General features: G+C 47.1%; 1 protein-coding gene and 1 long non-coding RNA gene across 3 annotated transcripts in view; both read left to right on the top strand.

Annotated features, from left to right (window-relative positions):
• The window catches only part of LOC307206784, a 610,614-nt gene that overhangs the window by 464,809 nt on the left and 117,826 nt on the right, over positions 1-27,979 (top strand). The window lies entirely within an intron of this gene.
• LOC307206737 (retinol dehydrogenase 8-like) lies at positions 110-27,940 on the top strand. 2 transcript variants are annotated; one of them, XM_079960131.1, is made up of 7 exons: positions 110-402; positions 5,602-5,706; positions 6,835-6,996; positions 10,226-10,405; positions 14,359-14,452; positions 20,592-20,775; positions 24,984-27,940. In XM_079960131.1, the coding sequence occupies exons 2-7, from the start codon at positions 5,610-5,612 to the stop codon at positions 25,212-25,214; spliced, it is 948 nt and encodes a 315-aa protein (XP_079816257.1). In that variant the 5' UTR covers positions 110-402; positions 5,602-5,609; the 3' UTR covers positions 25,215-27,940. The 2 variants fall into 2 exon arrangements, with proteins under 2 accessions (XP_079816257.1, XP_079816256.1); XM_079960130.1 differs by having other exon boundaries at positions 111-315.

Below are 27,979 nucleotides of genomic sequence, written 5' to 3'. Positions count from 1 at the left end.
CGCTCCTCCTCCGCGATTTCGCTCTCTAATCGCCTTCCTAAATTACCAACAGGCTGCGCTCCGAGCGCGGCGCAGCCTCCCTTTCCTCGCCCGGGGAAGGCGGGGCGGCGACAGGGAGGAGAAGGAGGAGCCGGACCTCGCCGGGGAGGACAGGACTACAACGCCCGGCGTCCTCCGGCTCGGGGCGGGCTCGCTTGTCCTTCGATCGCCGGGCTTGAGGCTGAATTTGGGGAAGTGAGCGAGGGGCGGCTGACTCCGGAGGCGAGAGGCTTGGCTGGGGCGAGGGCGAGCGCTCGCTTCTGCGCTTTTGGAGAGGTGGGCGCTGGGGTCATATTTTTTGTTGTTGTGTCTCTCTCCTCACCTTTCACAACGAGGGATCGTGCGTAAAGAGGGGCGCGAGAGGTAGGTAGGTGCCCGGCGGCGGGGTGGGCAGCAGCATGGCGCAGGAAATCTCCCAGCCAGGAGGTGCCCCCCGCCTTCTCCAAGGCTGCAGCCGGCTGTGGCTTGCATAGCCTCGGGCTGCGTGCGCGCCTTGGAGAGGTGGCAGATAAAGAGCTTGCGGCTGTTGCGTCCGCGCCCCAGCGTGGATTTATCCGGGGTGACCGCTAGGCTGGAAGGTCCCCCCCCCCACCTTTTTTCCTCGGCCTTTTCCGCTCGGTGAGGACACCCTGTAATCCCCCATGACGTGGCCAGTAATCGCCCTGCCGCCGCCTGCTGCTCGCCGGCTGGCTGCCGCGGCGCTGGGTTGCCAGGTGGCGGGGCTCCTCCGGTGTCTTCTGAGCTGCTGTTTGCAGGAGCTTTCCCCATCACTCTCCTTGCCCGGGCCTGGAAAAGAGAACCTGTAGCTGCACAGGAGCCCCTGGAGAACGAGGCAGGCCGAGGCCGGTTTCCGATTTCCACTTGCTTATCTGCCTACACAGTTTCCACAGACGGGTAGCAACGAAAAGAACAAAGGGCAATGCGGCACCTTTCCGTTTATTACGGCGTGAACTTTCATAGACTGCTGGGGTCCCTTCTGCACAGGGATGCACGAGCTGCTTGAGAGGGGATCTTAAGCTTTTGTGCTGCTACACCCCAAAATAAGTTTTGGGCTGCATCACACCATGCATCATGTGACTGGGAGGCTCCTCACTGCATGATCCCTAATTCGTGGCACACACTTTTAACAGTGCACCTCCATGCTGCACTTCGGAATAAGGGTCTGGATATTTTTTACTCCCAAGTAAACAGGGCACCCCGCATGATGCACCCACAACACTGGGAGACCATCCCCTACTGTGCTCTAGCTAGCATTTCTTTGGGGGGACAAGTCACTCTTCAGCATGCTACCCAATGCCAATAATTACCAGTATTAATAAAGTATGGGTGTGCATCAAAATAAGCATTGATATATCTGTACCACCAGGAGCCTACAAAGTGCCAAAGTCCAGGCCACTTTTTGTGGGCATGTTTTGCCAGGACAGTCTTCTGAGTCTCCGTTGACCATTTTATTGGAGAACTCATGTTTTGCTTTAAATTGCTAAGCAAGTTGCAACATTTCTAAATGTTTTAATTTCCTTCAGACAAGCCCCGATTGCTTGCCCAGGTCTCCCTCCTTTTAACAATCTTATGTATTTCATGTTCTGTAACTTTCTACTGACGGTCAATGGGCTGTAAATAAAGCCTATATTCATTAAAATTATAAAGAATGTGAATCTTAGGTTGTGTACTCCTACATCCAAGCTTTGAATTGCAGCAGATGGCATATCCACAGCAGTTGATGTCCATGTAATTAAGAAATTGTGAGTTAGCAAGCCTGAATATAATTTGGGCTGTCTCAGGGGACATCGAGATGCCTCCACATTTTCTCCAGGCCAAGGCTTTGTTTTGTACAAGTAGCTCTAAGGCATGATGACACAAAGCCTGTTTTCTTTTCTTTGCAATACATACACCAACAAATATGCAGTTGGGAAGGGCAGGGAGGGTTTTGTAACCCAATTGCAGTCTTGGACCACCCCTCATCATATACTTCTGTTTGCTGGGTACTGTTTCTCCCCTGAGCACTTGTGCCTTAGCATCTTGTTTTTGCCCAGATCTCATAGATTTGAAGAATAGAACTGCAGGGTTGGAAGGGACCCCATGGGTCATCTATTACAACCCCCTGCAGTTCAGGAATCACTGCTAAAGAATCCCTGGCAGATGGCCATCCAATCTCTGTTTAAAGAGCCAGTGTGGTGTAGTGGTTAAGAGTGGTAGACTCGTAATCTGGGGAACCTGGTTCGTGTCTCCGCTCCTCCACATGCAGCTGCTGGGTGACCTCGGGCTGGTCACACTTCTCTGAAGTCTCTCAGCCTCACTCACCCCACAGAGTGTTTGTTGTGGGGGAGGAAGGGAAAGGAGAATGTTAGCCACTTTGAGACTCCTTCAGGTAGTGATAAAGCAGGATATCAAATCCAAACTCTTCTTCTTCTCCTCTTTAAAAACTTCTTAATGAAGGAGAATGCCCCACCTTCCCAGGGAGTTTATTCCACTGTCAAACAGCTCTTACCCTCCTCTTATTCTATATGATTTGTACAATTTGAATCCATTGGTTTGGGTCTTACCCTATGGAGCAGCAGAAAACTAAGCTTGTTCCATCTTCTGTGTGACAGCCCTTCAGATATTTGAAGATGGCTATCATACAGCTCTGGGACGCAGGTGGCGCTGTGGGTTAAAGCCTCAGCGCCTAGGGCTTGCCGATCGAAAGGTCGGCGGTTCGAATCCCTGCGGCGGGGTGCGCTCCCGCTGCTCGGTCCCAGCGCCTGCCAACCTAGCAGTTCGAAAGCACCTCCGGGTGCAAGTAGATAAATAGGGACCGCTTACCAGCGGGAAGGTAAACGGCGTTTCTGTGTGCGGCTCTGGCTCACCAGAGCAGCGATGTCACGCTAGCCACGTGACCCGGAAGTGTCTCCGGACAGCGCTGGCCCCTGGCCTCTTGAGTGAGATGGGCGCACAACCCCAGAGTCTGTCAAGACTGGCCCGTACGGGCAGGGGTACCTTTACCTTTTATCATACAGCTCTCAGTCTTCTTCGGGCGAAACAGTACCCAACTCCCTCAACTGTTCCTCATAAAGCTTGACCAGTGGTTAGGTGTGATGTGAATTGTAGTCCAGCAGGTATCTGGAGGACAATCACATCAGGAGGTCCTGTGGAAAAGACCCCGTGGTACCCAGCTAGATTGGAGAAGACCACACAGACTCCTCCCACCCAGCGAGCCGCACCTGTTGAACCAGGCTGTGTGCAAAGCGACCGGTCCTGGTCCTTGATCTGGCAGCTTTATTTCCAAACCCTCTTCTGTAATGCTGAAGGATGAAGCAGGGGAATGTGTCTTGAGTGGTAACAGCACACCATATGCTGCATGTCACCGGTACAGGCAGCTAAAGCGCTCTGGAGATATTTCCGATGACCACTGACCCGATCTGCAATGGAAAACTAGCTCAGACACATCTCAGGTTAGTCTGAAACTCCATGTGGGAGCTTGAACAAGTCACAGCAGCATTTTAGGCCTTGGAACTCTGACTCAGCATGTAATATATATAATAGCCCCCTGTTTTCTTATTTAAGGGGTACTGTTTAAATACAGCATTAATAATCCCAGCTGAAAATGTGCGCTATTAGGATAGAGAGAGTGGTGGGAAAATGGACTGGGTAAGGGTGACGAAGGAGCAGCCAGACTGGGTGGCGTGAGATGCAGGCTCCAGGGACGACCCAAAGCTGTGTTTGGTCTAGTTCAGCACTTGTCTTTTATGCTGTATGGAAAATAGGCAGGGTCGTTTTACTAAGAGCAATGTACACCGTTTGTAAATAGATTATAGAGCTCTTGAAATAATGTTAGAGTAATAATCAGATTTCCACTTTGAAGAAGGAGGGAAGAGGCTCACAAGCAGAGGAGGAATCTATTGGTTATGTTAAAAGGGTAAAATGGGAAGAAGGCTGGTGTGCTCTGGCTTCTACACCCTCAATCCACCAGCGGTGGAAAGTGAGTCTCTGGGGGTGTCAAAAGTTACCAGTCTCTCTCCCTGGTTCTGCCCAGGCTGCTCTGTTGGCAAATCAGACAGAGCAAGGGTTATGACTACTGGCCACCCATTCCCAGTTTGGCGCAGAAAGTGGTACCTCGTGACAGTAGACTAAGAACTGTTTGCAGTAAACAGCTCCAGCATTATTTAGGATAACTTGGAAGTCACACTTTGTTCAGTGGGGCTTCCTTTCAGGAAAATGTGCAGCCTACATATTTAAAGCACTTGTTTGCAGGGCCTGGGACGCAGGTGGCGCTGTGGGTTAAAGCCTCAGCGCCTAGGGCTTGCCGATCGAAAGGTCGGCGGTTCGAATCCCTGCGGCGGGGTGCGCTCCCGCTGCTCGGTCCCAGCGCCTGCCAACCTAGCAGTTCGAAAGCACCTCCGGGTGCAAGTAGATAAATAGGGACCGCTTACCAGCGGGAAGGTAAACAGCGTTTCCGTGTGCGGCTCTGGCTCTGGCTCTGGCTCTGGCCAGAGCAGCGATGTCACGCTGGCCACGTGACCCGGAAGTGTCTCCGGACAGCGCTGGCCCCTGGCCTCTTAAGTGAGATGGGCGCACAACCCCAGAGTCTGTCAAGACTGGCCCGTACGGGCAGGGGTACCTTTACCTTTACCTTGCAGGGCCTCTTTTTCTGTGGTAGATTCCTGCTTGTGGAACACTCTCCCCTGGAAGGCTCACCTGGCACCTTCATCACATATCTTTATGTGCCAGCAAAAGCAATGCTCTTCTCCCAGGCCTTTGGCAAATTAAACAATCTATGGCCTTTTAAATTGGGGGGGGGGCAGGGGTTATTGTTTCCGTTTGTTGTGATGTTATGAGTTTGTTGTGTATTTAATATTGTAAACCGCCTCGTGATCTTGAGGTGAAGGGCTGTGTATAAATTTAATAAATAATAAGTAATTCAGATACCAAACTGCAATATATTTTGCATGCCTTTCTGCTCCGTAAAATGGGTGTGGGGAGGGAGTTAGTGTTTGAAGCCTTAAAGGATTATTGTGCCCTAAATGTATGTACCAATTTTCATGGTGATATCTGTTACACAGGGTTCTGTGGCTTTGCAAGGCGTCTTGAAAACAAGTTTAGGGGGGTTAGGGGGGAGAAAACGCTGCCTCTCTTATTCAAATATCTCCCTGTCAAATCCTGGATAGTATATAATCCAGCAACAGCTGAAGGGCTTCCCCTGTTTTAGGGGGAATGACCTTGAGCCAGACATTGACACCAGAAATATAAAAGTTACTCTGTCATCTTTTCACCTAGTCACAAGTGTTGTGATTTCCTCTCTATCCCTTGGTCCAATATTTGGTGATGTAGGTAAGACCTGTATTGCTTCCAGCCCAGCCCACAATAATGCTTAGCACGGACCTGTTTTTTATGTGTTCAGAGCACTTAAAACATTCCTGGCAGAGGCGGCATTTGAGTTGGGACAGTTTGATCTCTCTCCACCACTGAGCTTCCAGAAATGGTCAGAGTGAAGAGATCCAATCCTAGCACCCTTTGAACCGTATACCATGGTTCTCCCCGCACTTCCTCAGGATTTCCTCTGATTTTCTCCTCTCCCTTCCGCAGGCAGTAAGATGGCCGTTCGAAATGTACTCGTGACAGGCTGCTCTTCCGGCATTGGCCTCGCCCTGGCAGTGCGTCTGGCCAGAGATGAGCTGAAGCGATTCCGAGGTGAGGAGCTGCCTGGATCCAGGGACCAGTTGATAGGGAGCAGGGAGGGAACAGTGCAGCTCCTTGGAAGAATCAGAGCAATGGATCCCATTCTTCATTCCTGAGCCTACTGCTGCATTCAGTCCCCGCCAGGCTTTGCACCCAGAAGTGCTTTTCAGGTTCTACACTGAGGTGTGGATGTCTCAGAGGCAACTGCAGTTTAAACATGCAAAACTTTGGCACTGGTGTAAGAGTATATAAAGTGGGTGGGTTAAAAAGCCATTTCCCTGTCAAGTCCTAGTCTTGTTTTCTTCCTGACAAGTTACCAGATTTTTCGCTCTATAGGACGCACCCGAGCAAAGGACGCACCTAGTTTTTAGAGGAGGAAAACAAGTAAAAAATATTCTGAATCAAATCAGTGTCAGGGCTGAAAGGGGAAGCCTGGGGTTTCCCCACAAAGCCCTGGCATCCCCAAGCTAGAACAGCGAGACGCTGCGCAGCTCTCCGTGTCTCTGTTCTGGCTTCGGGGACAGCCTTTCAAGCCTCCACAGGGCAGCAGGGTGCCTTCACCCTGCTGCCCTGCGGAGGCTTTGTGCAGCTAACCGCGAAGCCTTTGGAGTGCAGTGCAAGGGGAAGGGGAAATGTTTGTGCGTCCTATGGAGCGAATGCAGGCTCCTTGGCTTCAGTGAAAGCAACGCGTAGCCTCCAGAGTGCGGAGGGAGCGCTCCCTCAGCGCTTTGGAGGCCTCGCGTTGTTTTCGCTGAAGCCAAGGAGCCTGCATCCGCTCCATAGGACGCACAAACATTTCCCCTTCATTTTTGGAGGGGGAAAAGTGTGTCCTATAGAGCAAAAAATACAGTAGTTTTCCTATATGCAGCCTTCCACTTTTGTGGAGACATTAAGCATTCAGTCTTGCACCTGCAGCCTGAAGTGGAACATGGCCTTGGATGCTACAGTTATTGTTTGGTATCCTGAACACCTCTGAGCGTTGTTAGATGCCTTCCCTAACAAAGGAGTATCTTGGAGTACTAACTCTAGTTGGTGCATGCCCCCTGCCCAACCCCACAGCCTTGAGTATTTCTGAAAGAACTCACCCCTCACCCTCAATATCCCAGTGGTGTCATGTAACCCTTTCCCCTCGCTCCCTAGTTATTGCCACCATGAGGAATTTGGAGAAGAGTCAAGAACTGGTGAAGCATGCAGGGCCTGTGCTGGAGAAGACTCTGGAGATCAAGGAGATGGATGTGACCAGCGAGGAATCGATCCGACGCTGTGTGGACACCATCCCCCATCACAGGGTGGATGTGCTTGGTAGGAAAACTGTTCCCCTGCAGCGTCAGTATTGGTCTAAACCACTGAGCCTCTTGGGCTTGCCGATTGGAAGGTCAGTGGTTCAAATCCCTGCGACGGGGTGAGCTCCCGTTGCTCTGTGCCAGCTCCTGCCAACCTAGCGGTTCGAAAGCACACCAGTGCAAGTAGATACATAGGTACCACTGCAGCGGGAAGTAAAAGGCATTTCCGTGTGCTCTGGTTTCCATCATGGTGTTCTGTTGTGCCAGAAACAGTTTAGTCATGCTGGCCAATTGACCCGGAAAGCTGTCTGTGATCAAATGCCGGCTACCTCGACCTAAAAGTGAGATGAGCATTGCAACCCCATAATCGCCTTTGACTGGACCTAAACGGCCAGAGGTCCTTTACCTTTACCTTTTACCTACCTAAATGTTTTGCTATTGATATTCTTAATTTAGAAGCTGGTCTTACCTCATTAAGTAGCATGGCATGGATAAGTTTTGTTATTTATTACCCCCAAATTTGCTCCTTTGCCTCCTTCAGGTCTTTGGCACATCAGGTTCTGGTTAACCCTCTTGGCCTTTGTGGAAAAGTGAGCTTAATGGGGAGAAATTACATTGTTGGCTTTTCTCCTCTTATCTGCTGACACTGGAAGTAGAGCAAGCCAAATCTTTGGGTAAACAGAGAATAAAGGATATGAGAGTGTGGCAGCTACATGCATTAGCTAGCATTAGCTAGCGGACCACATAAGCCATGCTGTTTAAGCCTGACTTGGTCTGCTATTAACAATTATATGCCTTTATTTGAATGCTTCATCAAGACCTAAATACAGTAGAGCTGTTTTATTGGGCCATTTGAACATTTGGCTTTCAAAGAGATTAGATGGCGAATCTCTTAAAAGTTTGTTTTATAGCTAGATATAATTCCTATGAGGTGGGAAAGATCTCCTGTGTGTTCTTTTTCTAAATCATGTTATCAGAGAATCATTATGCATTTTTTTAAATGAGATTGATTCCTGGTTGGTATTTAGAAATTATTTTAAGTATCTTCTCAGTAAATTTATTTCTGAGGTGATGAATGTCGTTGTCTCTTGGATCTGCTATGACGGTTTGATCTTACCTTGTCATTTTTTATAATTTGGTTTTCTTGAAGCCTTGGTTTTGTATTTTACAGTTTGCGTTTTCTCTTATTGGTCAGTGTGCGGTAAAAATGCCTGTGTAACAGACCACAGGTAGCTGCCTCCTGCTGTGAAGTGGGCAGTGTCTGTTTTCTCACAAGACCTGCTAGGCTATATGTCAGGGAACTGCCATCAGAGCTGGAGGCGGAGGGAAGGCTCCAGAGGGATGCCGGAGAGGGTCCCAGTAGGGAGAGAGGCAGCCCATCTGCTGGGGAAGGAAATCAGCGTAACACCAGTGGAGAAGGGGGGCAGAGAGGGGATTTGGAGAGGAGGCTCCAAGACTCTTCGCCAGAAACCAGCGGGGAGAGCACGGGTACTCCGCTGCCCACTCCCTCCCTGCGCAGAAGACTTCCGCGCAGGGAGAGTAGGAGGAGACTTGGTGTCAAAGAACTTCTTTGCTGGAAGAGATTCAAAAAACGCCCACTGACGGATACTGCCAGCGACTGAGACAGCCACGAAGTGAAGGGCTGTCCAGATAGAAAGGGTTCAACCAGACAACCAAGCCAAGAGTGGCGGCAACTTACGCACAAGCAACCCCTAGAACCATTACACTATACAATCGTGATTTTGTTTCGGCACAGATGGGCCTGTGTAATGCTAGGCCCAGCCGGCCGTGGCTAAATAGTCATCCTCACTCTGGATTGGACTTGGATCCCACAAGTATCTCAGATTGTCCACTGTGGATTAAGCCACTTCATTAAACCACTGTATGGAGTAGAGATTACGCCAATTCTCATGGCTCATTTGGCAGGCACAGTCTGGAGCTGAAGCAATCCAGGGTGACTTTTTTCCTCATGCAAAAAACACTTGCATGAGTGCTTCATTAAATGTACAGGTTGTGGGGCTCCACCCCATTGTGAAAGCCTTCGCAAGCAGGTTGAATGCGGATGGGGCAAGATGCAACCTGTGCTCACGGTGAAGCAGGCAAGCCCGTGAGCTAAACCCTGTGAGCGCAACATTGCAACAGGCCCAGACGGTCACAGGAATTCTCAGCTGGAAGTGGTGTGTTTCAGCAGGAGCCTTGTAGCTCAAACTGTGGGACATTAGCCCTTCAAGGAGCAACTGGTTGCTAAACCAGGTATCCAGCTGTACAGTATCTAGAGGCTGGTAGAAGGTAAATGGCAGAATGAATGCCATCCTTTCATTATCTCCGCTGATGGAAGACACCTCCAGCAAGGATATCCTCGGTCCAGTATACCTGAAGGAGCGTCTCCACCCCCATCATTCTGCCCGGACACTGAAGTCCAGCACTGAGGGCCTTCTGGCGGTTCCCTCCCTGTGAGAAGTGAGGTTACAGGGAACCAGGCAAAGGGCCTTCTCAGTAGTGGCACCCGCCCTGTGGAACGCCCTCCCATCAGATGTCAAGGAAGAATAATAATAATAATAATAATAATAATAATAATAATAATAATATATTATTATTTATACCCCACCCATCTGGCTGGGTCTCCCCAGCCACTCTGGGCAGCTTCCAACAGAACACTAAAAACAGAATAAAACTTCAAACATTAAAAACTTCCCTAAAGAGGGCTGTCTGCAGATGTCTTCTAAAAGTCTGGTACTTGTTTTTCTCTTTGACATCTAGTGGGAGGGCGTTCCACAGGGCAGGTGCCACTACCGAGAAGGCCCTCTGCCTGGTTCCCTGTATAACTTGGCTTCTTGCAGCAAGGGAACCGCCAGAAGGCCCTCGGCACTGGACCTCAGTGTCCGGGCAGAATGATGGGGGTGGAGACGCTCCTTCAGGTATACTGGAAGGAGGGCGTTTAGAGCTTTAAAGGTCAGCACCAGCGCAAGGAAATAAAGAACAATCTGACTTTTAGAAGACATCTGAATGCAGGCCAGTTTAGGGAAGTTTTTAATGTTTGATGGTTTATCGTGTTTTTAATATTCTGTTGGGAGCCGCCCAAAGTGGCTGGGGAAACACAGCCAGATGGGTGGGGTATAAATAATTTATTGTTTGTTTGTTTGTTTGTTTGTTTGTTTGTTTGTTTATAAATAATAATAATAATAATAATCTCTGAAAAGTACCACTTTGCCTGTTCTCTATTGCTAATTGACTGCTTCCCCTTGCAGTGAACAATGCTGGTTTAGGCATGATTGGCCCGGTCGAAAGCCAGAGCATGGCCTCAATGCAGCAGCTCTTTGATACCAATTTCTTTGGCTTGGTGCGCCTTATCCAAGAAGTCTTCCCTGGCATGAAGCGCCGACGACAGGGACATGTCGTTGTGATGAGCAGCGTCCTGGGCTTGCAAGGTGAGGCTCAGCCAGAAGGTGGGGGGGGGGGCGTGACTCTAATGCGGAGCATTTGGGTAGCAAATGTTGTTTGACCAACAGGATGATGGTGAGGTGAGCTCTGGAGGTAGGAAGACACAGGGCAGTGGTAGATTCCTTCTGTTTCGAAAGCCTTCTAAATAAGAGTTCATTTCTCCCCTTTGGAACATAAGACACTTGTCTGCTCTGACTGAGAGTGGCCCTTGGGTCTTTCTCAGTCCCCTTGATTTTTTTATGGCGTTGCCAGGATGAATATACCTGGAACCTTCTGCGGACAAAGCACACGGTCTGCCAACTGCTCCTTGGCCTTTCCTCCGATCTCTCCCTACTTTGATATTTCTCACTCCAATTATGCAATGAACCCCAGGCAGATCAGGTGACCACTAATTAAAGTATCTAATAGAGGTCATGGAACCAGAGATGGCCACATTCTGTGCTGCTGCTATAAAACTAAGGAGACGAGCTCTGAATGAATCTAATGGCCAATTTTTTAATATGCATATTTTAAATTAGCAGCTAAGGTCATAACCTACATATTTTAATTGTTTTATATCTGTATCATTTACCACGCACTCGCTTATAGTCCCCGTTCAGCCCAGACACCTGAGGTCCTCCTCTGAGGGTCTTCTGCTGGTTCCCTCACTGTGAGAAGCAAGGTTACAGGGAACCAGGCAGAGGGCCTTCTCGGTAGTGGCACCCGCCCTGTGGAACACTCTCTCTTCAGATGTCAAGGAAATAAACAACTATCTGGCTTTTAGAAGACATCTGAAGGCATCCCTGTTTAGGGAAGTTTTAAGGTTTGATGTTTTAGTATGTTCTGATATATGCTGAGAGCCACCCAGCGTGGCTGGGGAAACCCAGCCAGATGGGTGGGGAATAATAATAATAATAATAATAATAATAATAATAATAATAATAATACATGTATGTATATATGTTCTCTATTGCTGTATATGTCCATATTTCTGGTCTGTGACCATAATAAATTCATTCATTCCCTACCTCAAGCCATTTTTAAATAACCTCCTACAGCCTTTAAATGGTATTCCCCATAATGCCCAGCCTGCCACCCTTCTGTTCTCTCTCTTTCACTTTCGGAGAATACAAACATCTGCCTAACAGTACAGTGGTACCTCTGGTTACGTACTTAATTTGTTCTGGAGGTCCGTTCTTAACCTGAAACTGTTCTTAATCTGGAGCACCACTTTAGCTAATGGGGCCTCCTGCTGCTGCTGCTGCACCGCCAGAGCACAATTTCTGTTCACATCCTGAAGCAAAGTTCTTAACCCGAGGTACTATTTCTGGGTTAGCGGAGTCTGTAACCTGAAGCGTATGTAACCCGAGGTACCACTGCAATCTTTAGGTGAGCTGGTTGTCCTGTACAGTGGTATCTCAGGTTACATATGCTTCAGGTAACATACGCTTCAGGTTACAGACTCTGCTAACCCAGAAATAGTGCCTCGGGTTAAGAACTTTGCTTCAGGATGAGGCCCCATTAACTAAAGTGGTGCTTCAGGTTAAGAACAGTTTCAGGTTAAGAACGGACCTCCAGAACAAATTAAGTACGTAACCAGAGGTACCACTGTATTGTTCTGCCAAAGCAACCTCCATTCCTCTCCTGTTGGGACCACAGTGAATTCCACAGGCAGAACACAAAAAGTCCATCAGAGCTAACTCCCTCCTATGAACTGAGGCCAGTTTCTTGCCCCCACACTGATCACCTTATCATCCCACCACAATAGTGTGACACAGTATGGACCTGGAACATGGCCCAAAGGGGCCTGTGCAGGAAGCATCTAGCTCATTTGCCTGCACTGGCCGGCAGCATCTCTCCAGATCAGGACCTTTCTCATCCCTACCTGCGGATGCTGTGGGTTGAATCTGGCGTCATCTGCATGCAAAGCATATTCTCTGCCCACTGAGCTATGGGCCTTTGTTGCTATAGGGCAGACATGTCCAACCAGTCGACTGCGATCGACAGGTAGATCCCCAGGTGATCATAGTCGATCATGGGATCCTTATGGATCGCAGCCTTAAAAGAACTGGGGAATGAATGTCTCTGCCCCACCCCTGTTCCTCTGTCGCGTCCAGTGGGCGGTGTTTGGGGGTTTTCAGGTGGCAATTGGGAATATGACGATTGATTTTAGCACAGTGTGCATTTGTTAGCGACCAGTGGCGCAGCGTGGGGGGTGCAGGGGAGGCCGGCCGCACCGGGCGCAACATCTGGGGGTTAGGGTTAGGGGGCGCAAATCCACGGGTTAGGGGGTGCAAATTACTTGCCTTGCCCCGGGTGCTGACAACCCACGCTACGCCACTGTTAGCGACGGAGTTTCAGTTGAGCAATTTATGTTATTCCCCCTTTAAAAAAGCTCAACAACTCTGCTCAATTCCCCCCCACAAAGGGTCAACAACTCTGGTCAATCCTCAATGACAATGGGTAGATCACTGACAGTTTATTAATACAGTGGTACCTCGGCTTAAGTACTTAATTTGTTCCGGAGGTGCGTTCTTAACCTGAAACTGTTCTTAACCTGAAGCACCACTTTAGCTAATGGGGCCTCCTGCTGCCGCTGCGCCACCAGAGCACGATTTCTGTTGTCATCCTGAAGCAAAGTTCTTAACCTGAAGCACTATTTCTGGGTTAGCGGAGTCTGTAACCTGAAGCGTATGTTACCTGAAGTGTATGTAACCCGAGGTACCACTGTACTGGGAGTAGATCGCAGTCTCTTGGGAGTTGGATGGGCCTGCTATAGGGCAAAGAGGTGAAGGCAAATTCTGCAAATAAAATTTGTGCACAGGAGGAAAAAGGGACCACAACGAAAGGGGAGTGGGCCTAAGATTGCATACATGGTGAGGGGGCAGGTCTTTTCTGAGCCCAAGGAGGTACCAAGAAAGAAATTTAACACATCCTTCATAGATTTATCCAACAGTTCTGTCACGCAGTGAAGCCCCTTCCGCTGATGACTACTGCTGAGTAGGATATATCTTATTGTAAAATCACATTAAAAAGATTTCTAATACGTGCATAGGAGCCTTTAGCTCTTTTCCCAAAAGCCTTTTTTTGAACCCTTTAAAAGGCCACCCTTCTTTTCCGTGTTGTTCTCTCAGATGGTATCGTGGAATACCTTGCAAAAGCGATGTCTGCTTTGCTGTTGTTTCCTATTGCCTGAACAAGCTAATTTCTTTTTAATTGCTGCTCATAAAATAAATTGCTTATTCCTGCTGTTTTACTTAATCGGCCTAATGAATGAGGTGGGACTTTTATGCTAGTAAGATTATTTCCTCCCTCCCCTGGGTGTGGAACGGGTGTGATGGGCAAATTCCACATTCTGACCATGGGCATAGACAGGCTTTATTGGGTGGGGGGGCAGACCCGAGTTATCAGTGACACAGCTGGTCAGTTAGTTAAGTATTTTTATTTATTTACTTGATGGAGGGGCAGCTGCCCCTCTGGCTATGCCCATGATTTCTGACTAGGGTTGCTACCTATTTCACCAACCCTGGTCCTGTGCTTTTAAAAGCAATCTGGAATAAATAAATAGAAAATACAGGTAAATGTTGGTTTCCCATCACTATTTCCATGCCGGAAAGAACTTTCCCTGCTTTACTTCTGTTTTTGGCACTATTGTTAAAAGCACAGGAGCTGGGGCAGTAAAAATGTTGGCAGCTCTGCTCCCGTTGGCAAATGGTTTGTGTTTGTTGTGGTGTTTCTTACGATTGTTCCCCCATGCCCAGAACAGGCATGGGGAACCTGCGACCGTCCAGAAGTTGCATCAGCCCAAGGCAGCATAGCCCAATGGTGAGCGATTATGGGAGCTGCAGCTCAGCAACACCTGGAAGGCCCACAGTTCCCCCATCCCAAGAGGACATGCAGAGGAACCATCTTTCTCCACAATTATTTTACACCTCTCACGCCAACACTCCATTCCCTTTAGGTCTCCTCTTCAACGACATCTACTCTGCTTCCAAATTTGCTGTGGAAGGTTTCTGCGAGAGTTTGGCCCTGCAGGCCCTGAAATTTGGGGTCAAGTAAGTATTGGGGGATTGTGAGACATCATGGCTGGGGTTCTCCTCCCACTGAGCTAGACTCCTGCAAGCCAGGTTAGTGTAGCGTGGTAGGAAGCGGCCCTGGTGAATCAGTTCATTGGTCTGCCTAGCTCACGGTTGTCTGCGCCCTTTTTCCTCCTCAGATGTACACTATTGGCCAAAATTGTGGAAATTTTGTGGGGAAAGTGTATTTCCAAGGTTTGGTGGCTCATAACACCACTTATTTTGGAGTAATGCCATAAAATTATATATCAGTGGAAAGATAATTTAATGAAGAATGTAATGCAACAAAGTTTGTTCAATTATCTGTATTCTATCAAAAGTTGTAGCCAAATAACCAGAAAAGGAAGCACAACTTGCTTAGGTTGATATGCAGTGGATTTCATTCATTTGAATGTGGCCAATGAGCATGAGTGTTTAGAGAGCCAATCAGGTGAATTACATTCTTCATTAAATTATCTTTCCGTTGATATATAATTTTATGGCATTACTCCAAAAAAGTGGTGTTATGAGCCATCAAACCTTGGAAGTACACTGTTTCCAAAAGGTTTCTACAGTTTTGGCCATTAGTGTAGTTGAACTCCAACTCTCATCTCCAGTCAGCATCAAGGATGATGGGAATCATAGTCCAAAAAGATCTAGAGGGCATCAGGTGGTAGGAACCTGATTTACACACACACACACACACACACACACACACAGTATAAATTTAAACACACAGGACAGTAATTACTAATGAGTCCCGTGTTCCCCTCTCCTCCTCCCACCGAAAAAGAATTGGCTTCTCTTTCAGCATTCTGATAGTTTGCTCTCTGATTCCCATACTGCATAAAATTTTAGCAGAGTTTTTGTTTTATTTTACAACTCTTTCAAAGATTCTTATAATAACTTGACCTCGTACATAAATATTCTGTCCCGTGTACTTCTTTTGCAGGCCTTTAATGGCAAAGCGCAGTGATTCTTCACAGTTCTGTCCCTTATGTTTGTGCAGAAATCAACATGCCACTTTTTGAAATGGTTGTTCGCAATCCATTCTTCAGTCCTGTTAGATTTCCAAAGCAAGGTTTGATCTCCCGCTGGAGATAATTTAACAGCACAAATTCTGCACAGAAAGGCAAAACCAAGACCAAGAGTCAGCATTAAAACGGATCAACAGACCACTAGTCATTAAAGGCCTATACCAAAAGCAAGTCTACATAAATGGTTCAGATACCTAGATCTGCCCTGCAGTGACAGGAAGCTTAAAAGACCACGATAGAAAAGGCTTGATCAGCAGGAGCCCACCGGCCTTGCAGGGCGTGTCTGATCCAACAGTTCTTAAATTTATTAGAGGAATTCCTAAAAGGTCTTAGAATATAGAGGAGATGTTTTAACAAACTACAGGTACTAGGGAGCATGGGACATTATTTAAATGCTGGAAGCTTCTGGTTAGTGGATGAAAAAAAATTTCTTTAATGCCCAATCCTACACACATCTGGTTGGAAGAAAATCCCACTGAGTTCATTGGGACTTGTTTCCATGTGTATCCAGCCCATAGCAGGCAAAGAGCCGGCACACAGAGAGGTCTCTATCTTCTTCTCTATCCTTAGGTTAGGAGGTCTGCCTGTCCTCACTTTTGCTCAGATGCAAGTTATTCATGTTCCCAGTGGAACTAAGATCAGCACATTTGCAGCATTCTTTTTCCACAGTGAGAGGCTTTATATAACAAATAACAGAGGCATCTATACTGGACATGCGTAGGGGAGGGGAGTAATAAAAGGTCACACCATGAATTGTTTTTTTGTAAGGGGTAGATGCTGGCTGCGTATGACGCTTAAGCAAAGAGGGAAATTTTTTACTGAGATGCGTTATATTAATAATAATTTATTATTTATACCCCGCCCATCTGGCTGGGTTTCCCCAGCCACTCTGGCCGGCTTCCAACAAAACACTAAAATACAATAACCTATTAAACATTAAAAGCTTCCCTAAAGAGGGCTGCCTTCAGATGTCTTCCAAAAGTTTGGTAGTTATTTTTCTCTTTGACATCTGGCGGGAGGGTGTTCCACAGGGCGGGTGCCACTACCGAGAAGGCCCTCTGCCTGGTTCCTTGTAACTTGGCTTCGTGCAGCGAGGGAACTGCCAGAAGGCCCTCGGAGCTGGACCTCAGTGTCCGGGCAGAATGATGGGGGTGGAGACGCTCCTTCAGGTATACTGGGCCGAGGCCATTTAGGGCTTTAAAGGTCAGCACCAACACTTTGAATTGTGCTCGGAAATGTAGAATAACGGGGGATACCTGCAATCAAATGTTGTTGGGTACCCCTAACAGGAGTGTTTGTCTTCTGTGCTCTAGCCAGCCTGGTTGCCTCCCCTTGAGAATGATATTGTCAGGCTGGGAAAAAGTTAAGAAAATGGCAACCAAGATGCACAAGGGGATGGAGCGAGTCCCCTATGAGAAACAGTTGCAGAGTTGGAGACTTATTTGTTTAGAGGTGTCATGATAGAAGTGTATAAAATTATGCATGGCACAGTGAAACTGAATAGAGAAAAGATGGTTGTTTCCCCCTTTTCTCGTGAACATCCAACAAAACTGAATGTTGGAAGATTCAGGACGGATAACTCCATGAAGCGCATAGCTGAACTATGGCACTTTCTTCCACAGGAGGCAGAGCTGGCCACTAACTTAGAGGCCTTTAAAAGAGACAAATTATCAGAGGATAAGCAACAATGGCTAGTACAGTGGTACCTCAGGTTACAGACGCTTCAGGTTACAGACTCCGCTAATCCAGAAATACTACCTCGGGTTAAGAACTTTGATTCAGGATGAGAACAGAAATCGTTCGGCGGTGGCACAGCAGCAGCAGGAGGCCCCATTATCTAAAGTGGTGCTTCAGGTTAAGAACAGTTTCAGGTTAACAACGGACCTCCAGAACGAATTAAGTACTTAACCCGAGGTACCACTGTAGTCATTAAGGCTGTGCTCTGCCTTGAGAGTTGGAGGCAGCCATACTTCTGAATACTAGTTGCTAGAAGCAACAGGGGGTTCCTGTTGTGGGAGGGGCGTGGATGGCACTGTGGTCTAAACCACTGAACCTCTTGGGCTTGCCAATCGGAAGGTCGGCGGTTCAAATCCCCGCGACGGAGCGAGCTCTCGTTGCTCTGTCGCAGCTTCTGCCAACCTAGCAAGTAGCTAAATAGGTATACCACTGTGACGGGAAGGTAAACAGCGTTTCCATGCGCTCTGGTTTCTGTCACGGTGTTCTGTTGCGCCAGAAGCAGTTTAGTCATGCTGGCCACATGACCCGGAAAACGCCGGCTCCCTAGGCCTGAAGCGAGATGAGCGCAGCAACCCCATAGTCGCCTTTGACTGGACTTAACCTTCCAGGGGTCCTTTACCTTTTACCTTTACCTGTTGTGGGTTTCCCACAGGCATCTGATTGGCCACTGTGAGAACAGGATGCTGGACCAGGTGGGCCGTTGGCCTGATCCTGCAGGCCCTTCTTATGTTCTTCTCTTTGTCCTTACATTTCTTTTGTTTGGCCCCCTTGGGAGGGGGGCAAACAGCTTTTCAGGAAGGACACTTCTGTTTGGTCTTTCCTGCCTAGAAACAACTTCCTGCTGCATTATTATATCTAAGCTAAAGTGCTCAGGTTCAGCCCTAAACTGGAACACTTAATTGCTCTATATATTTGTAAGGGAGGCATCCGGATGTTTGCAAAGGGGAAAGTGTTCTTTTTCTTTTCCCTCCCCTTCCTGAAATCTGCCCATGCAGTGCAAGAAGGGGGGATTTTTTCTTTTATTCGTTTACTAAATAAACCTTTCCCTATACAATGCCCAAGGCAGCTGGCAATAAAATATGTAGTTAAAAAGTAACCAGTACACTTGACAAATAACATAATAAGCCGCAACATGGTAAACTGCTTAGAGAATTTTGCAGTTAAGTGCTCTATCAGTCTTTCTAAACAAACAAACAATAAAAGAGCAAAAACTCAGTATAATAAAATCAGAGTAGATAGAAGATAAGACAGCAGTAGCAGCAAGTTGAAAACGTGTTTAAGTTTAAATACAGTAACAGAACAGCAAAACCAAACAAATCAGTTCAGTAAGGGCAATGCCTGCTTAAACAGGAGAAGGTTATAATATCGCCGTTGCCTTGATTACTTATACTGTCCATCCAAAGATCATGTTCACAACATAAAAATACAAAATGAGAACACAAAATACAGAATGAAACCAAAACAAACCTATAACCCCCTTTCATGTGCCTGAGGCTTCAAGGTTGAAGGAAGGCATGAGAGATATATCCTAATTAAATTCACATTCCTAGTGGCAGTGTTTTGGTTTGAGTTCATTTTACCTCTGCTCTCTCTGAATATCTGTACAATTTTCTCTGGTTTTAGCACTCTGTTTTATTAGTTGTTGGGTTTTTTTGTGGACTGACAGGCAGGATGTAAGTATTTTCATTTATCTACAGAACTTGCGCAGAATCTTTAATATAGCCCACATAGACTCCCTGGTGGCAGATAAATTTTTGAAAATTGAGGGGGAGGAGTTAATATAAAAGGACTCCCTGGTGAACCAAAATTATACAGCCTTAACTCCACAGTGTGTTTTCTCTCAGGTGAATTTGGTCAGTCTTGCTTACCAGGTGTTATAAGAAAAAACTGCTCCTTTTTCCCTTATGGGGTATCCAAGAGCCCGTATAGAGTCCTTAAGTAGGTTCTCTGTCGATAGGAGAAAATAACAGAGGCCAACCAGAGAATATTGAGAAGCAAAGCAGCTAGGAAGCCTGATCTTTATTAAACTGTTGCAACAGGGTCTCCCATTCTCCCCCCCCCCCCCCCCAGGGAAGGAGGAGAGGAACCCAGAACATTGGTGTGCAAGCTCCTATATAGACTTTTGAAATTCCCTACCCTGTAGCTCAAGGCCACCCCCCAAAACATCATACATAACATCACAGCAAGAGGTGGTTCCCAGCAGAAATTTGAGTGTATTGTTGCTTCTCTCCTGTCTGCCAGGATACCTGATAATGCCTTATTATCTGATTTCTTTGTAGCCTGGCCATTCCTTTGAGATGCTAAATACTTAGTTCCTGAATCTCTTACGCATATTGATAGTGTGCTCAGCTTAACAGATACTTGTCAGACTGTATTTACAGGGAGGTGTGAGCCCCTACAGTTCAAAGAAAGCTTTTCCCATTTCCTTCCTCCTTGCAGAGAAATATTTGAGGCCAATTTGGGAGAGTCAAAATGGCTTCAGGATTGTTCTCCTGTACTGTTTCAGACACGTGGTTTATATACTTATGTATGTGTTTGCCTTGTAAATTTATGAACATTTATTTTATATACATATAAGAACTTAGAATTCCTATAACACAGGTATCGTGTTTTGTGCGGACAGCCCATTCTTTAGGTCATTATCGGCGCAAGACTGAACAGGACAGAAAATGATAAACCCAGATAGGTAAAGGTAAAGGTACCCCTGCCCGTACGGGCCAGTCTTGACAGACTCTGGGGTTGTGCGCCCATCTCACTCAAGAGGCCGGGGGCCAGCGCTGTCCGGAGACACTTCCGGGTCACGTGGCCAGCGTGACATCGCTGCTCTGGCGAGCCAGAGCCGCACACGGAAACGCCGTTTACCTTCCCGCTGGTAAGCGGTCCCTATTTATCTACTTGCACCCGGAGGTGCTTTCGAACTGCTAGGTTGGCAGGCGCTGGGACCGAGCAGCGGGAGCGCACCCCGCCGCAGGGATTCGAACCGCCGACCTTCCGATCGGCAAGTCCTAGGCACTGAGGCTTTAACCCACAGCGCCACCTGCGTCCCTGTCATATAAGAACTTAGAATTCCTATAACACAGGTATCGTGTTTTGTGCGGACAGCCCATTCTTTAGGTCATTATCGGCGCAAGACTGAACAGGACAGAAAATGCTAAACCCAGATAGTAGTCTACTAAAGCAGAGATGAAGTAATTAGCCTGAATGCCAGAGGGCTATAGGCAAAATCCATGCTGGCTGGTGAAGCTCAGTCATGTGAAGGCAGGCAGTCTTCCCCCCCCCCCCCCGCCGCCCCACCCCACCCGGTTTCTCAGCTCAGCAGACGGTGAAGTTCATTAGTTCCGATTACTGCTTGTTTCATTCTGCAGCATCAGTTTAATTGAGCCTGGGCCAGTGATAACAGAATTCGAGAGGAAGCTCTACGAAGAAGCAGCCAATATGGACCTCTCTCAGGTGGATAAAGAAACGCTGGATATATTTCAGGGCTTCTACATGGCCTATTCCAAGGAAGTCTTCACTGCGCTGGGGCAATCTCCAGAAGAGGTGGCTGAGGTAGGATTATAAACTTTCTCCTTTATTGCTCTCAAGCCCACAGGAAATCTAGCTGGGATCTGCTTCTGGGGGGGGGGGACGGGGACGGGCTGCCCAGCCTTGCTCATTATTATGGCAGAGCTTTCCAAACTTTTCATGTTGGTGACACACTTTTTAGACACGCATCATTTCGTGATGCAGCTATTCAGTTTTACTAGCAAACTGGAGGTTAAACTAACCCCTTATAAGAGTGCGGGGAGCGTTTGTGTGACACACCTGCACGCTGCAGCCAACACATTATTATTATTATTATTATTATTATTATTATTATTATTATACCCCGCCCATCTGGCTGGGTTTCTCCAGCCACTCTGGGCAGCTCCCAACAGAATATTAAGCAGAATAAAAATTTAAACATTAAAAACTTCCCTAAACCAGGCTGCCTACAGATGTCTTCTGAAAGTCAGGTAGTTGTCACAACACACAGTTTGGAAAGCTCTGGCTTATGGCATTGGCCCACTGTTCCTTCTAACAGCAAGCTCAGGTGCTGAGTGCTGCTTGGCTTGTAGCTCGAACAGAGCCACCTAGGAATAAGATGGAGGTGCCCCAAGGTGTGCAGAAGTGCAATGCTTTAAAAGTGGTCTGGTGCTTTTAAGAACCGCAAAACTTCCCAGTGAGGCCTGAGAACACTCAGTAGCCATTAATGTAGAGGGAAAGAAAAGAGAAACTATTAAAATGGGGCAGGGGGGCGTGGGAGAAGTAGAATGCCTTGTTTGAAGGTAACAGCTGACTAGAATCCTGAATAAGGAGGGAAGTTGTGCTACAATATTTTGTTGCAGGCAGCACTTGCTAGGTTTAAAATTGCTGCCACTTTGATCTGTGGTTCAGCTGCAAGAAGCATCAGCACCCTCGCAGCAGTGTTCCTCAGTTCATCATCATCATCGTCATCATAATTCTCTGGTTATCTCCTGCTTGGACTACTGCAATGCGCTCTACGTGGGGCTACCTTTGAAGGTGACCCAGAAACTACAACTAATCCAGAATGCGGCAGCTAAACTGGTGACTGGGAGTGGCCATCGAGACCACATAACACCAGTCTTGAAAGACCTACATTGGCTCCCAATACGTTTCCAGACACAATTCAAAGTGTTGGTACTGACCTATAAAGCCCTAAAGGGCCTCGGTCCAGTATATCTGAAGGAGCGTCTACACCCACATCGTTCTACTTGGACACTAAGGTCCAGCACCGAGGGCCTTCTGGCAGTTCCCTCGCTGTGAGAAGTGAGGTTACAGGGAACCAGGCAGAGGGCCTTCTCGGTAGCGGCACCTGTCCTGGTGAACGCCCTCCCACCAGATGTCAAAGAGAACAACAACTACCAGACTTTTAGAAGACATCTGAAGGCAGCCCTGTTCAGGGGAGCTTTTAATGTTTGATGCATTACTGTATTTTAATATTTTGTTGGAAGCTGCCCAGAGTGGCTGGGGTATAAATAATAAATTATTATTATTATTATTATTTATACCCCACCCATCTGGCTGGATTTCCCCAGCCACTCTGGGCAGCTTCCAAAAAAAGATTAAAAATACATTAAAACATCAGTCATTAAAAACTTCCTTAAACAGGGCTGCCTTCAGATGTCTTTGAAACGTCAGGTGGTTGTTTCGAAAAAATAGTCATGCCACTGTCTCCTAGTAGTGCAGCAATAAAACTGCTAGCACATATGCAAAGCTAAGCAGGGTCTGATATGGTTTCAAATTGGATGGGAGATTGTGTGTTGAGATTCTTGCATGGCAGAGGGTTGGACTAGATGGCCCTTGGGGTCCCTTCAACTCTGTGATTCTATGATGCAGCATAATTCCCAATTCTTGGTTTGAAAACAGATAGCTGCCTCCACCGGCCAATGTAGCTGAGTAACAATTAATGAAGGAATTCAACCCTTTGGTCAGAATCTATGGCAGACCATCATCCCACTGAGAGGTTGTGGGTGATGATTTCTTGAAACAAATGTCCAAGAGGCAGGAAATGGATAGTAATGTTTTAGGGAAGTAAAAAGTGATAAGCTAAGAGAAGTGCTTTGCTGATATTCAGCAAAGTAGATTTAAGGAGCCAGAACAATTGTTTGCTGTGAAGCCTGTAGTATTTATACCCTCATAAACAAAAGCTTCAGACAAACTGAACAATTGATTGCCATTCCTCACTTCCGACTATATTTAGATGCTTTCTGGAGAGTCAGGATGAAGTGAGTCCTAACCCAGATAGCGTTTTCTTTTGTGGAGACATGCAGTGATAGTCACTGATTACGTTTGGACTTGAACAATAGGCTCATCTCCTATTTTTGTATCTCCTTGATTAAATTGCCAAAGGTCACGTTCCATACATATATGTGACTTCCAGTCTTGGGCACAACGAGGTGGTTGGTTTAGCTCCTCCAGCCAGTTTTGCCATCAGGTCTCAAGCTGCTTCCTTGCAGACTGAATCAAACGGAAAACATGATTAAAGCCATATTGTATGCAAAAGTGCAAGGCTGCTGCCGTGGTGCCGTTTGCGGTGGCCACACCGACTCCAGTGTGGTGCCAGAACAGCAGGGAGGCAAGGGGGGGAAGCAGCCCAGGTTGCAGGCAGCCCCCCAGGTGAGCTGCTTAAAGGAGGGCGAAAAGCATTATTTTAAAAGGCTACAGTGGGGTTTGTGGTGGGGTTCAGAGAGCAGTTTGGAGTTAAAGGTGTTATGTACTGAAGTTTTCACCCTGGGCCAGCAGGGGGATACTGTAGATAGTTATGCAAATAAGGGATCGAAAGTGACGTTCAGTGATTGGATAGTTTTAGAAAATTGTTACAGTTACGTTGTACTGGAGCTCTATATAAGCAGGCTGACTGAACCCTTCAGTTCAGTTCAGTTCTGTGAATAAACAAGAGCTGTTTGAAGAATCGCTGTGTTGTCCGATATGTTCACCCACAACTTAACAAAAAGGGCTTGAGCTTAGGGGCAAACACTGAGGAGAGGAGAGGTTTGGGCGAGTTATAAGGGGATAGGCAAGGAGGTGGGTGGCATCTAAAGGGCTTGGCCAGGTGTGGGGGGAGTGGGGGTGGCAAAAGGGTGCCAGCGAGCAGAGCAAACAGGGGTGGCAACCCCTAGTGATAACATACAGGAATATTGGGATGGGGTGCTTTCTAGTCTGCCCACAGTTTAACAGATCTGTGTACAAGGTACTGTACTTTTCCGTGTATAAGACGCCCCCTATTTTGAGGGACTCAAATTTAAGAAAATGGGAGGAGATGGCAGCACAGAGTTCTTGACCTTTTTTTGTCAGGGGGGTTGCTGAAAATCTCTCACCCGCATGCATCGCAAAATCTGCCTCTCATGTGTCCCCTCGCTGGCACAAGTTGCCAATTGCCCGCCCAACTGCTGCAGCATCAGCCAGTCAACACTACCCATTGACGCAGCAACCAATAACACGCACAATGGCTGCTAACAGCCACGGCAGCAACCCATCAAACGTCCACCCTATGCGCTACCCATGTATAAAACGACCCCCATTTTTTAGCATGCTTTCAAAAGGAAAAAACCTAGTCCTATACATGGAGAAGTACGGTATTTTATTTACTTATTCCTGGATTGGGCCAAAGGCACCATTTCCCTTGTATAAAAATAATAGGTGACGGTCTGAAATTGGTTATCAAAAATACTGACAAAGGACATATGGTTGCCTATTATTAAATCCCGATGAAAAGTTCCTAAAATTTTATTTATTTATAAATGTGTGTGTGTGTTTAATTTTATATATATATATATATATATATATATATATATATATATAATTTTGACAAAGTAATAATCATAAATAAATAAGAATAAAAACGTGCATCCCACCATGAGACCATTCCATTGTAACTATCCAGCCTCCCAAAATTTCAACACCTCTTTCGATGGTTCGGCCCCTTTCCATTTTAACAGTACAAATTCTACAAACACCTTCCATATCTCCTCAGAATCATTTCTCCTGCCTATTCCCCGTCTTACTTTAATAGCACGTGTCAATTTATCATTAGTGTGTTTCATCTTAACCATGCTGAAGTGCAGGCTTTCAAAATGAATTCTGCCTTTCCTGCAGCAATTTCTTTGCACCCCCTGCTGAATTCTGAAATGGTATCCTGGCTGGTGGTGGTTGTTGTTCTGGTTGTTGTTGTGGTTGTTGTTTTCTAACCTTCCACTTTGCACTCCTCCTGGCAGCATACTATGAAAGTGATCACCTCAGAGAAGCCTCCATTTCGGTACCAAACCAACAGCCTCTACACGCCCATCACCACCCTCAAGCACGCTGACCCCAGTGGGAACTTGCCCCTCAACGCCTTTCATCAGATGATCTTCCAGCACGACCGGCTCTTCAAAGCCAGCCTCAGCCTCCTCAAAATGCTCCAGTGGAGGAAGAGGCGGGACATGGAGCACAGCAGGTCCCCCTGAGAGGAAGCGGCTGACCCGCCTCGGAGCCTCTCACTTCCACAGCCCACTCGCAGGCTTTCTAGAGAGTTTAGCATTGAATCCTGGGCGGCATTATACTCCCTAGATGCTGGGGCAGCCCTACTGTGAGGCAAAGTGAGGCAGCCCTTGCCTCAGGCGGCAGATTCTGGAGGCAAAGTCTGATCCACTGGGGAGGTGATACGCTCTGATAGTTCACGTTCTTTTCGGTTTCGATTCTGCTGCATTCCTGTCAGTTAACAAGAGGAAGGTGCCATTACGTTCTGTAGGGTTTGTTGTCGTCTTTGCCCTTGAGCACCAGAATTCCTGAGATGAGAAATTATTGGCTGCCACTGAGGTCTTGCAAGTCTCCTCACAGAAGCGGGCAAGGAAACCCAGCCTTCTGCTGCAGAAGAGCGTCCCAACAGGATTTGGTTAGATTATTCATTTTATTTATGCTTTTTCACAGGCTTGAATTTTAAGGATCAAAGAGAAAGGAGGCACCAAGCCCTCATAGGCCATCGAATAACGTGGGAAAGGGCCAATTCCTCCACTTTCTATGTTCCAGTAGCCTATGCTTTGTTCTTCACCAGGATAGACAACATGTCACCCATGTTGTTGTCTCCCATCAGCCTCTGCAAGCATAACCAGTAGTTGCTGATGATGGGAGTTGTAGTACAACCACATCCACAGGGCACAACATTGGCTGACCCTGTTTTTCACACTATGTACAGCAGTCTTCCCCAACCTGATGTTCTCCAGATGTTTTGATTACAACTCCCAGACCAACAGAGGCTGGTGAGGGTTGCAACCAAAACATCTGGAGAACACCATGTTGGGGATGTCTGCTTTAGAGCTGGGGAAGCTGTCGGCCTCCAGATGTTGTAGAACTGCCAGCTCCCCATCATCCCTAAGCCTTGGCAAAGCTGGCTGGGTCTCAGGAGTTGGAACTGCTTGGCCACAGGTTCTCCTGCCCTGGCATTCTGGAGCCAGGTAGCATTCTGGAGCCCATACCACTTTAGCCCTGCAAGTAGGATTGCCATATATTTTTTCCATCTTCCTTTATGTAAAATAAGAAAATTAATACTCTGCACGTAGTAAACTGGCGTGTCAGTCAAGGGTTTTAGCAGAGCAGTCTCTGCTGATATGCTAGCTTACTGCATGCAGGGAAATTTATAGGAGGGAGAGAATTACCAGGGCTATACAAAGCCAGACTATCTGATCGTCTAGCCCACTACTCTGATAGCTTCCTCTGGCTTATGCTGACTTCCCACCACCTACTACTTGAACCTTTTAACTGGAGATGCCAGAAACTGGGGACCTTCTCCGTGCAAAACAAGTGCTTCGCTTCTGAGCTTTGCCACCTCCCCTTCATTAAAAACATGGCCCTTACCACATCTGTAATCCAAAGTGGGTTTGTCCAGAATGCAGTCACACCTGTCTTATCTCATTCTGCCTAATGGAGGGACCAACTTGAGGACAAACAGGAATATAACCAGGAATCTGGACTTCTACCTGACTGACCTCCCCTTAGGATTGCTGCTGGAGATGTCAAGCGACTCTTGGCAGTCTTGGACCAGCTCTCAAGTCAGGGCTGGGGGGAGCTGTGGCCTTCCAGATGTTGGTGAACCACATTTCCTGCCCTTGACCATTGGCCATGCTGACTGGGGCTGATGGAAGTCGAAGACCAACGAAACCTGGAGCGCCACAGTCTCTCCATCACTGATCTAGAGCAACCCTCAGAATGGAGAAGCCATCATAAGAACATGCCTATGAAGCAGCTTTTAAGGCTGAAAAAGAAATTGCAATTCCAGTTTTATTTTCTTTCGTAACGTAACCAGGAGGAGGAGGAGGAAAACTGAGGGAGGCATTGGGGTGAAAGCAGAGATGGGAATCCTTTTTTAAAAAAAAAGGATGAGGAAGGGAAAATGTTATTGCTTCTTGGACCAACCATGACTTAATACAGGGGGACAGGAGAACAATGATAGGAAAAGATGCTAGATTCCACTAGCTTAAATAGACCAAGCGGTCGTTCGGGCTACATCTTAGAAAGCACCAACAGGAGAGTGTTTTCTGCAACACTGCAAAGAATGGCAAAGCACACTTCTCAGATTGTCTGGCTTGGCTAGTCTAGTATGGGGATTGTTGAGAGTGCTAGATTTGGGTCAGAGGGCCCTGGGTTCAAACTTTTGCTCTGCCATGGAATTAACTGGGCCTCCTTCAGCCAGTCGCTGTCAGTCGAACCTACCTTGAAGGCTTTAGTGCGAAGGCAAAATGGGAGAGAGTTACCTCTCTGGTCTGAGTCTCGTGGATGAAGAGTAGGATTAAAATATAATAATTAAAATATCCTAAGTAGAACTGCCCCTTTTCTGTGTCTTTTTTACAAGCACCCTATATCCAAATATCTATCATTGTGGGTGGAACAAGGGTTTCCAACCAACAAGGGAGTGGACCAGTTAGGTAATTTAGGTATATTCTCAAGGTGGGGTTTGTGTGAGAGAGAGATTCAGGAGAGAATCCTGTTACCAAATCCAAATGATCTTCCAGTTTAGGGACACTGATTGGTTTTATTGAGAAACTGTCTAATAGCACCATCTTGTGCACCTCTACTCAGAATTAAGTCCCATTAAGTTATTTGGGCCTTACTTCCTAGTAAGTGTCTAGGGTTGGTGCCTGAGTTGTGCACATTCCACCATGCAGTAGCCTGTTAAATAAATACTTTTGTACAGGAATTGGCTGCTTTGATACCTATTTGTGTCTTGGTCGATTAG

The sequence above is a fragment of the Podarcis cretensis genome (assembly GCF_951804945.1).
Source record: "Podarcis cretensis genome assembly, chromosome: 17".
Classification (NCBI taxonomy): Eukaryota; Metazoa; Chordata; class Lepidosauria; order Squamata; family Lacertidae; genus Podarcis; species Podarcis cretensis.
Note: the sequence above shows the minus strand (reverse complement) of the source record. Positions and strands in the feature narration are given on the sequence as shown.